This window comes from Podarcis erhardii (assembly GCF_964252035.2).
Source record: "Podarcis erhardii genome assembly, chromosome: 4".
Classification (NCBI taxonomy): domain Eukaryota; kingdom Metazoa; phylum Chordata; class Lepidosauria; order Squamata; family Lacertidae; genus Podarcis; species Podarcis erhardii.
In genome coordinates, this window is record NC_138508.1 from 58,047,990 (window position 1) to 58,059,888 (window position 11,899).

At 42.5% G+C, this 11,899-nt stretch overlaps 1 protein-coding gene across 1 annotated transcript; it reads left to right on the forward strand.

Moving 5' to 3' along the window:
* Positions 1 to 3,192: 3,192 nt before the first annotated feature.
* On the forward strand, positions 3,193 to 8,082 carry CRYAA (crystallin alpha A). Its single transcript, XM_081858637.1, has 3 exons — positions 3,193 to 3,835; positions 5,549 to 5,671; positions 7,022 to 8,082. The coding sequence occupies exons 1-3, from the start codon at positions 3,647 to 3,649 to the stop codon at positions 7,229 to 7,231; spliced, it is 522 nt and encodes a 173-aa protein (XP_081714763.1). The 5' UTR covers positions 3,193 to 3,646; the 3' UTR covers positions 7,232 to 8,082.
* The last annotated feature ends 3,817 nt before the right edge of the window (positions 8,083 to 11,899 follow it).

Below are 11,899 nucleotides of genomic sequence, written 5' to 3' on the forward strand. Positions count from 1 at the left end.
TATTGTGATTTCAGCTGAAGACGGCACATTGCTTCTGCTGTGCTGTGTACACACTGAACAAATGGTCTGAACTACAGTTTGTGGAGATAATAGAAGGGAAAGCTTGGCCATGTGAAGTCTGAGATTCTGTATTTAGAAGCAGCCGTGTCAAAGGCCTTGTAACAACATTCACAGCAGATAATAGTTGCAGCTGTTTTCAAGGGAAATTCTTTTTGCGGGTGGGGGTGGGAGGTGGAAAAAACATATAGCATTTCAGAACCTTCTATTGCCTTTGTTGTCTTTTTGCCCACCACCCTCTTTCCACTGTTGGGATTTCTGCCTTTTCGGAACCATGCTGGGAAATGGAGGTTCCAGAATTTCATGGTACTATGTTTTGACTTTGTTCAGAGTTTAAGCTATATGTCTTTGTGCTTCACACTTCGGGTCTAAGACTTACTGGGAGAGCAAATAAAGTCATGGAAAGGAGTCCTGACTACAGCAAATGGACAAGTCCTCGCAGGCATTGCAGGGACATAAGCATTTGACATGACATAGGCACATATATATGGGAATAATAATAATAATTTATTTTTTCTACCCACCCATCTGGCTGGGTTTCCCCAGCCACTCTGGGAAGCTTCCAACAAAAGATTAAAAATACATTAAAACATCAGTCATTAAAAACTTCCCTAAACAGAGCTGCCTTCAGATGTACAATACCAAAATTGTACAATACCAAAGTTCCAAGACTTTGTGCATCACCCTCCCAGTCTAATGAGGATTCCCTTGTTCTTCTTGCTGGGCTTGACTGATGGTCTAGTGGTGCATATTGTGCCATAGGGCTCAGACTGGCTTTACTACAGTTCTAGCAAATTTGGATATGGGTGGGGATGAATCCCCAGAGGAAGAGAATTGCGACCCTCTGTTTCCTAAGGCTGCCAGCAGGTACAGCAATCACTTTGTGTCGCTCATCCCGTTACACAGTTCCTTTGCGTCATCTTATTTTTCCTTTCCAAACTATGTAATAGCCATCTCTAACGTTTTACTATTAATAGCAAGTATTCAAGCCATTGAGCCCAGGAAAGCCATGATTGCTCAATGCTTCAGCGGACCCTTAACAACAAAAGTTACGTCTGATAGAAGATATACTGCATTGCTCACTTTGGCACGATGCAACCAAAGTTGAGCACATTTCAGCGTGGTTTCAATGCTGAAAATGTTATCATGCACTCAACACAAAATGGCAGGAGTGTGCTTAAATTTGGCCCTTTATATCTTATTCTGTGCGCAAAGGCGCAGCCCTCTCCTTAATCTGTAGCACTTCCCATGTGATCTTGCTTTTCCCCATTCCCACTGTCCTGAAGGTCCATGGGCTGAAGTGTTGAGCATCTCATTCACCATATAAATCCATTGATGAAGACATGGAGTGCATTGTGCTGCTGAAACTTGCTGAGCTTGGTTGAATATGTGCCAGGGATTAACACCACGTACATTCACCATTGATTTGACAACAATGATATTATACGCCCCGGGCACTGATGGGATTTGCTCAGTGTTCAGGACATGGGCTCTGAGGTGGAAAAAAGGGATTGCTAGTAACTTTTTAAGCCCCTTTGGCTGGGCCCAGGCAGACTGTTGACATTATATAAATTCTTTAGATAAAATAAATATCTGCCTTTGTATAAAGAGAGCTGATATTTAGCTTTTCCAACATGCAGCTCAAATGGAAAAGCTGCTCCAAATTCAAGCACATGCTGCAATAAAATGAACCCCCAACAATTTTAAATATGGAAGAAGGTAAAATTGTATGGTCCTAAAGGGCAGGAACCAAGACAAGGCTAATGCTCAGGCATCTGCCCTTAAAAATAGGAGGCCTTGGTTGCTGGCTTCCCATACGTATCTGGTTGGCTGCTGTGGGAAGAGGATGCTGAGCTAGACAGGCCTTTGCTCTGATCCAGTTTTGGAAAACACTGAGCTGATACCAAGCATTTTCCAAAGTTCAGTCTGGTCATGGCCTTGCACAGCACTAGGGGTCTCCCCACCCAGTTCCCTGTTTCTTGTGAAGGGTAGAAGATGGGATAACCACGTAAGCTTAACATTCAGCAATTTCTCAGTTGACACTCTGCAGGCCATTGTGCACATGAAAAATTTAAAATTAACATGACAAATACCCATTGTAGATGGACTCTGAATACGTAAGGGAGAGCCACCACAAAATCCCATAGAGATAGGGAGACATTCTTACCTGAAAATGCATATCTTCTCTTCCAGCTAGAGGAAGGAAGAAGGTTTGTTGGTGGCAGGAGGGGGGGAGGCACAGCTCAGAGATGATGCAAGGATAAGCAGCTTCACTCATTCAGTTACTTGGATGACTGGATTCCAGATCAAGCCTCGGATTTCTGCCGATGTGGATTTTTGTCTCACACTAAGGAAGGGATGGGGAACCTGTGGCTCTCCAGATGTTGCTGGATTGCAACTTCCAACTAACCAATTCTCATCTTGGTTGCTGCTGCTGGGCAATGGAGTTCGACAACATCTTGAAGGCCCCAGGTTGCTTCATCTACATTTAAGGGTCAACTACATGACAGCTTTCAGTTTGAAGTTTTAAAGCGAAACAATATATTATTGTTGGTATAATATATTATTGTACCAACAGTATATTGATAATGAGAAGAAGTTTGCCACAAAGTAAACGAAATATTGTTACAACTGCCAAATCTACATTTCAGCAATGCTTGCAAAGAACAAAAATAATTATTCTTGTGTTAAAGAATGCTCTGAGCAGCAGACAACAGACCAGCTTCCAGATAAGATCCTGCTTCAAGACCTTCCTCAGATGATAACACCTCAAAAGCGTTTCAAGGCCCTCTTTGCAGTTTTCGCAACTGGGAGGCCTTCAGGAATTTTTCTCTATCCAGTGAAGTGACTCAGTTCCAAGAGGATAACACCACTCCAAGGGCCCAAAACTTGTGCCTCCCAGCATGAGGTGCTGGGAGCAGAGCAAGCCAGCTATTTCAAATCAACTTTAAATACACAGCCTGAATTTGCTAGCATATGATTGAACCCTACCTGAAACCAGTAACAGTCTGGAAGCATGCCTCCTATTTTCTGTCATTTAGTGGAAACCCTCTCTCTTTTTTGGGTGGTGGGGGGGGAGAGGTAAAGTATACAGTGTAAAATGTCTGTAAAATATTTGCTTTCTTCTCTCTCACGTCTCGGGCAAACACCAAACCAACATGCGAGTAAAAAAAGGCTAGTGAGTTTTCTCGTTAAAATGTTCCACAGTAATGTCAACGACAATAACAGTCTTTTGGAATGGCTCATGTAGGTGAGGGTTGGTGTTCTGTACTGCCGGGCCGTGGTGACACCCTCCTATGTCCGCAGAATGCTGCAGGCCAGCCAGCTGCTGTTCAGAGAGATATCTGGCACTGATTCTAACCAGACTGTCACTCTCGGGTCAGCCCCTACAATTTCTGCTGACCAGATTGGCCTTCATCATGAGATCATGTCTTTCCAGAGAAATCCCACTAATGCCTTCATTCTGTGAAAGTCGTATATATAGAGGGAAGTTTTCTACACCTCCACTGTGCAGTCCAGCAAAGACTTCACTGTCACAAAGTGACTGCACTGTCTCCTCTCCACCGCCAAACTTGCAGCAGCAGAGACCATGGATATTACCATTCAGCACCCCTGGTTCAAACGGGCTCTTGGACCTTTAATTCCAAGCCGTTTGTTTGATCAGTTTTTTGGAGAAGGTCTTTTTGAATATGATCTCCTGCCTTTGCTTTCCTCGACCATCAGCCCATACTACAGGCAATCTCTCTTCCGCACCGTTCTGGAGTCAGGTGTCTCTGAGGTAAGGTTCATGTTCCTGAATACATTTGAAGCTCTTTTTTTTTTAAAAAAAGCAAGCTTTTTGCAAACCACCAGGTGTGTTGCATGGTTTAATCAGTTTAATCCCATATTGAACGGGATAGATTGATTAGGTGCTAGAAAGAACAATATTTGATAGAAACTGTAGTTCAGGATTTATGTCATAACAGTTTTAAGAAAAATAAGCAGAATTGGAAAATCGTATTTTAACAGCTCTTAACTATCTGAAGGGAGTGTGTCGCATGTTTAGATGATCTCTGTGTCACTTACAAATTAGGTGGTTTTTTAAAAAACAACAACAACAACAACAAAACACATAGGAAGGTGCTTTATTCTGAGTCAGAAATTGGTCTGACTAGCTTAGTATTGTCTACATCAGGGATGGCGAACCTGTGACCTAGATATTCCTCCCATCATTTCTGACCATTGGCCATGGTGGCTAGGGATGATGTGAATTGGAGTCCAGGACTGTCTGGATAGCTAGATTCCCAATCCCTGGTCCAGACTAACTGGCAGTAGCTCTACAGGGTTTCTTCCAGCCCTGCCTGGAGACACTGTGGACTTTGTATATTGTTGCATTTCATGGATTCATAGAACTGTGGAGTTGGAGGGGACCCTGAGGATCATCTAGTCCAACCCCCTGCAATGCAGGAATATGCAGCTGTCCCTTATGGGGGATCGAACCTGCAACCTTGGCATTATCAGCACCACACTCTAACTAACTGAGCTATCCAATTGAACCTGAGACATTGTGCATGCAAAGCAGATTCCGTAACACTGAGCTGTGGCCCTTCTCCTAAAAATGAAGCAGATTCTTACTTAATCAAGTACATTTTGTTGCCTTTTTAAAAGTGTGGGTTTTGTGTTTTGTTTGATGCGCTGCATAGTGGTCTCTTGGGAAGAGCAGCTCAAAGGTTATTCATAAAGTGTTGCTTTTCAGGCTGAGGTCAGAACATTCCAATAGGACGTGTGACCATATTGGGTGTTTGTTGGATACTCTGCATACATTTATGGTCTGGCTCAGAAATCTAGCAAGAGCTAAGCCAATGAAAAGCAGTGGCAGCTTCTAAAAGTTAGCCATGAAACTCAAGTCTCCTGCAGTGTCTGTGCATGCCCAGGTTTTTAGAGTCATGCGGGCAAGTTGCGAAAACTCCCAAAAGCCTCTGATTACCCTTTGGGTTGCTGGGGGCAAGAAATAATCTATCCACAAAATAGATAAATGCTGAAGTGACTCTGTGGAAACTGAATAGTACAGTGGTCATAACTGGAGTGAAGAATGGAAGCCACAAGCTGCATTGCAAACAGCATTTAGACAATTGTATGTAGCATCCTAAAATCACACCCAAACCTACAAACTTGCCAGAATACCAGTAGTTAAGTCACTGGTGCCAATTGTGAGTGAACTGACTCAAGTTGTAGACTTAATTCTCACCTGCTTTTCGAAACAAATCCTTTTGAAAACTGAAAAGAATAATAAAAAGACACTTGCTAATTTCATGGGTTTAAGAACATGTCTTAATGATTTTGCCGTCACAAATTATCTCACAGGGAATCTGAGAAATATAATCACAGAGTAAATGATATGACTTAAAAGCTACTTTGTTCTTTAAATAATTGCCTAGTGTTAGTAACAACCGGTTTGAATTCTAATTCTGTTTTGGGGGTGGGGGGTTGTTTCTTGTTATTTCACTTTTAGGTAAGATCTGACCGGGACAAGTTTACAATCTTTTTGGATGTAAAACATTTCTCTCCTGAAGATTTGAGTGTGAAGGTCATTGAAGACTTTGTGGAAATTCATGGCAAACACAGTGAGAGACAGGTAAGCAGAAGGGAGAAAGAAAATACAAATTACTCTGCTGGAATGAAAAATTTATTTTATTTAGCATTAACTACTGAGATTTAGCTCAGAGGTGTGTGCATCTGCTTTAGGAAAGGTGAAATGTCAGATTTGATGATACGTACTGTTATGGTTCGGATTTTTAAAAATCCATTTTCTTTCATCATGTACTCCATAGCACTTAGATGACAGTGGGCATCACTGGGTAATTATTTTTTTCAGTACAGAAATAATGTAATCTGAAACTCCAAGAAAATGTCTGCACTTTAATAACTCTGAAACAGGATAGTTAGCTGGGTTGGTCCATAGAAAACAAAATCCAAAATCTACAGTAGTGCAGTACCTTTATTGAGGCCAATCAAAATATAAAAAAATAATGAGCAAGTTATCAAGTTCTTCATAACCCTTCATCCAGCTGGATGTTAAGTAAAACCTGCAAGTTGGGCATTGGGTGGGTGTGGAGAGATAAGAATGGCTTGACTGGGCTGGAGACTTGAAGTCTAAATGAGATTAGCTTGCCTTGGGTGCTAATTGGTTTCAGGTCAGTCCGTGACTCTTAAGACAAAGAAAGTGTGTGTGTGTGTGTGTGTGTCTGTCTGTCTGTCTGTCTGTCTGTGTATCACAATCCAATCATTCCAATGTTTTCTTTGTGAGGCAAAGAACAAAGTAAGGACAAATTTGTCTTAAATTAGCAAAGCTAGAAATTAATTTTAGGCGGTACACTAGGTAAAAAGTCAATAGAAGCCCAATTGGGGAGGATTTCCCAGTGGTCAGTAGCTCTAAATCAACTGCAAAGGCTGAGCTTTTATAAGCCAGCACGAATGAGAAGTGTTAAAACAAGACACAAGAAGGAATCAAGAGCCTTGGGCTTGGAAAGTTACTACATCTGAAATGGAAAGGCTTCAAAAACTGGAAGGCAGGAATACCCCAAGGCCTACAACCACACTCAGTGAGTGGAAATCTTAGGCACCATCTGCACTACACATTTAAAGCAGAATCATGCCACTTTAAACAGTTGTGACTACCCCCAAAAAAATCATGGGAGCTGTAGTTTGTTAAGGATGCTGAGAGTGGTTGGGAGACCCCCTAGTCCCCTCCCAGAGCTATAATTCCCAGAGTTCCCTTTGAAGAGGGATTGACTATTAAACCACTCTGAGAACTCCATTTTGTATCCGAGACTCCCCTTTAAGTTACAGCTGAGGAGGCGTTTGGCAAGCCGCTCAGCCTGAGTTCTCTATCTCTGCAGTTAAAATAATGATTACTTTATCTCACAGGAAAGCTGCAATTTTTTTAAAAAAAATAATGCTATCGGTTTCTTTTGTCTCTTGTCAGGATGACCATGGGTATATTTCCCGTGAATTCCACCGTCGGTACCGCTTCCCATCCAATGTGGACCAAGCGGCCATCACCTGCTCTCTCTCTGCTGATGGCATGCTGACCTTCTCGGCTCCCAAGGTCCAGTCCAACACTGACCCCAGCCACAGCGAGAGACCCATACCTGTATCCCGTGAGGAGAAGCCAACCTCGGCTCCTTCTTCTTAGGCTGAACCTGCTGCTGCTAAAGAAGCATCCAGGCTGTCACACTTCACTTGCAGGCCTCATTCACAGAGCCATTACATAGATATCAGTGAATATCTAGAAGGGTTTCTCTCTCTTTCTCTTTTTTGTTCTAATTTTTCTCTTGGATGGAATGAGAGGCCGGGTGAGCGGCTAGAGGACTTTGAAGCTGAAGCCTAAAACCTTGTGATGTCGGGGTGACAACGTGGAAGGCGAAAGGGTGCTGCAGCAGATCTGACATACTTGCTGAAATGGTCTAGGATGCTGTGCTAGTTTGGATAAACATCTGCCAAGCCCCAAACACAAGAGCTGACCAGACAGCAGCATTAGCTCTCAATGCATCAATTGTTAATGCTAAGCGAAAGCAACAGTACAGGCTTGTTCTACCCTAAAGTAATTAAGAGCAAGCGAGAGCTAAGCTGATTAGTGAGAGGGGAGAAGAAGAGGAAGAAAGAGTGGGTGGTACTTGTAACGAATGTGCCATGCACTTTTTAAAAGGAGGAAAAGCCACAAAAAGTGTTTGGAAAGGGCTGTAACTTTTTTCCAGCAAAGTTGAAAGAGGGGGAAAGAGTACATCCATTTACAACATCAACTGTCATTTCCTCTGCTGGTGCAAGGACAAGCACATCTCTCCATGGTCTTTGCAGACCCACTCGGGGGTCCATCACAAGTGCTGAGGCTTCAAATCCCTACTGAGCTTTCCCCCAGGCCTGCGTGTTATCACACCATCTTCCTTAATCTTGCTGTAATTCTAACATAGCTCCACCTCTTTTACTGATGTCTGGCGCAATCTGAGAACTCAGCCAGTGGCAGTCAATAAAGAAAATGTGAAACAAGCAACGTGTCTTCTTTCCCCACCAACCTGCCCACCTTCTCCTCTCTGTTTCTCCACGAAGCCTTCTCTAACCTTTTGTCCAACGTGGAGCTCGAATCCATAATCCTGAGATTAAGAGTCTCATGCTCTAGCAACTGTGCACTCTCCCCCCCCCTCTCTCTCGTATGAGCTATTCTTTCTCCAGGGAAGTACAGTTCTACCTTGGTTTTCAAACAGCTTAGTTCACAAACAACTTGGAACTTGAACGTCGCAAACCCGGAAGTAGGTGTTCTGGTTTGCAAACTTTGTCTTGGAAGCTGAACGTCCGGCACGACTTCCGCAGCTTCTGGTTGGCTGCAGGATGCTCCTGCAGCCAATTAGAAGCTGCGCCTTGGTTTCCAAATGTTACGGAAGTCGGACGGACTTCCAGAACGCATTCTGTTTGAAAAACAAGGTATGACTGTAGAGCAATGCCAATCCCTGCCCATCTATGCAACTCACTGGGTGACTTTGGGCCAGTTACCTTTCAGCCTACCTCGCAAGGTTGTTCTGAAGATTAAAGGGGCAGGGAGAGAACTGTGTACATTGCCCTGATCTCCTTGAAGGCAGGATACAATATAAATGCAATAATTATATTGAGTATCATATACAATTGTGTATCATACATTCTATTGCCACAAGGTATTGGGTTGGTATCCTGCACTTGAAGAATTTACAGTCCAGACACTCAACTTTTTTGACATAGACAGAGAATGGAATTGAAGTAGGAGAGTGAATGGACTCTCTTAACTGGAAAGGAAGTGGCTACCATTTGAACATCAATAATCAGGCTATGCTTTGAGTATCATATATTGTTAGCAGTGCTAGGAACTGAAACAAGCCCATTTCTACAAGAAGATTTACAATCTTCAGAAACAAGTGAGAAGTCAAATGAGTGAAGCTTTCAGGCAAGGAGGGTCCTGTTCTGGGTGAGAATTGGGCTAGATGGCCTTCCCATTATCTTCCAGACCTATAAGCCTTTCTCTGTCTCTAATAACTTATGTACACCTTTTTAATGTTACGGACTGCACTCAGGTGCATTCGTCACAATAACGCGATTTGAATGCGTTTTAAACATAGAATACCAGATGGCGCCATAGAGTGAGAATTGTTTAAAATGGGATTTCTCACTGTACTTTTTCCTTTTGGTAAAAACAATCTAATTTCTGACTTATTTACAGTGTTGTATTCCTGTGTTTAGATCCACCCATCTGATAGCGATCATGCAGCTGGTTGCCTAATTGCTTTGCACTCTACCTACCACAAGAGGTCAGGCTTTGCTATAGTTCTGGTAAGGGAATCCAAAAATTGTGAAGTGGATTTCTAATGTCTTCCGGGAATCAGCTAAAGTAAAACTCCTGTCCGCATTTAGCAAGGAAAAAGGTGTCTGCTAATAGCAACGCTTTCACAAATGGCACAAAACGGATCAAAGTTGGCTCTATACTGCTTTTGACAGCCCCTCAGTTGCATCTGTTCTTTGATGCTCCATAAAATAGGGAGAAAATCTCCATCAAATAATTCATCAAATAATTGCAGATCAATTCAGCATTTAGAACAGAGATAGCTACCCTTAGGGGAATGTTGTGTGCTTTCTGAATGTGGCACGGCAGCTTTTAAAACCTAAATGAGAGCATACTGCAAATTCACATCTTAGACTCTAGGCAGAAACACAATTTATGTTTGTTTAAACGATACATCATAGAAAAGTTATTATTTTCACATAACATACTATAAATGTTAGCAATGTTATGCCATAAAAACTTGCCCTGCCAAGGTATTGTTGCATGCTACCCTAATCTCTGAGCAGTGTGAGATTCCAGGGGTCCCAGGGCTCATTCAGGTTTCGTGTTTCCCTTTGGGAATGAGACATAGTGGAGAATGTGGTGTCTTTATGATATATGGTTTATTTACACACATATACAACCTGAGCCTATGATGGAGGGGTTCACAGCATCAGCACCAAGTAGGTCCTGCTACTCCCATAGCTGCAGCCTTGGATTAAAACAGAAATCAAACATTGTGCTCTGCCTCTCTGGTTTTCCAGTCTGCAGCTTTTCCCTCACATTACAGCAAACTCTGCCCTCTCAATTCAGGCTTTGTCCTTATAATTATCTCTGAGTTGAGGGAGGGGGCCCAACCCATTTGCTGTCTGGCACAGAGCCTCCTTTCTTTGTTCTCTTATTGGCCCATCACCCAGGTGATCACCTTCAACCCAGGAAGCTAGTTTGGCTTACATTTTAACACTTGCTGGATCCAGGGATCAGAAGGCTTGATTAGAATTTAACAGCCACAAACTCATAACAATATAAAATCCTGCTGTCCATGCACTGTTTACAAAAGAGGCCACTTATTCAGTAATGTTACTGTCATGGATGGCCAGCAGAAATCCACATTTTTGTTGAACAGAGCAGTAGACATTGTCTGAGAGAAAATGCCTCTTTATAAATATAAGCAGCTTAGCAGGTGACGAGGAGCTCCTTAGCCACACAGTTCCTGTCATTGCCCTCCTGAAAGCTCTCCTGAAAATACATCTGAAAATATCTCTTGTAAATATGGTTTACAGGGAGCTAATCTGCCCATTTTCAACCCAGCCCAAATATTTTTTCATTCTGTTTTCAAACATTGCTTTGACTGTTTACAAATCCACAGTGGAAAAGCAGAGTTGTGTGGTATACACAGCAATGATAGCCACAACCCCTATCTATCCTGTTGTTTATTACACATTATCATATGCCCCCACCCCTGAACCAATTTTGATCTGAAGTGAGATAAAGAACAATCTTTTAAAGCTAGTGATGTGTACACAGTCTAAACAAGGGATAACCTGAAGGACACACTTAAGGCCAGAATTAATAGTAGTTCCTGGTCCTTTAATAGGATGAATTTTGGCCCAACTAAAACAGGCCAAACACCATTTTCCTGATCAACTGGATCTTGTGGTTCTAAGACATCTTGTGATCCACCCCAGCATGGCCCTGACATGCCCCATTTCCAAATCCCTAGCAGCAGTGACCCACCACTGGCAATATGTCTATGCCTATGGAACACCCCATGGGCATATCTAGGGCTTCCTGAGGGGCGTAAGTGCTGTCCCATGGAGGCAGCTCCATTCCAGTGATGGAGCAGCATTTACACTGTATCCTAAGGCTGGCATCAGAATTTCAGCCTTATTTCTTGTTTCTAATCATATATGACACCCCACTGCCATTTCCAGCTAAGAATTTGCCAACACAACCAATGACTTTCATTAAAAACAATAATTCAACAATTATGTTCATTAATTACATTCCAAATAGTCACAAGATAAAACAGATGAACAATGGAACACAGCATAATGGGTAAAACGCTTCATATGAAATGTGAGCCGGCCTGGACCCTGCACTCATCATTTGAGGCCCTTGTGTGCCTCCTTCATGAAAGTTTTGGAGGGCGGCAACACAAGAATGGGCCTTTTCTGCAGTGGCTCCCCACTTGTGGAATGCTCGCCCCAGAGAAGTTCACCTGGAGCCTTGGTTACATATTTATAGGAACCAGGCAACTATATCCCCCTTCTTGCAGGCCTTTGGCTAATTAAATAATCTATTTAACAATACATGGCTTTTAAAACTGTGGGTGTGGTTATTGTTTTTGTTTGTTATTATGCTATGCATGTTGGTGTTTTTATATTGTAAGTTACCCTGTGATCCTCGGATGAAAGGCGGTAAAGAAATTTTATAAATAAAGGAAAAACGGAAAAACTCATTAAAACAGAACAGTTTTCAGCAGCTACTGGAAGACACAAAGATGGCTCTCCTTCTTTT

Coding starts and splice junctions, on each gene's coding strand:
- CRYAA (XM_081858637.1), top strand. CDS start 3,647: ATGGATATTACCATTCAGCACCCCTGGTTCAAACGGGCTCTTGGACCT. Junction 3,836..5,548: donor TGGAGTCAGGTGTCTCTGAG/GTAAGGTTCATG, acceptor TTTCACTTTTAG/GTAAGATCTGACCGGGACAA. Junction 5,672..7,021: donor GCAAACACAGTGAGAGACAG/GTAAGCAGAAGG, acceptor GTCTCTTGTCAG/GATGACCATGGGTATATTTC.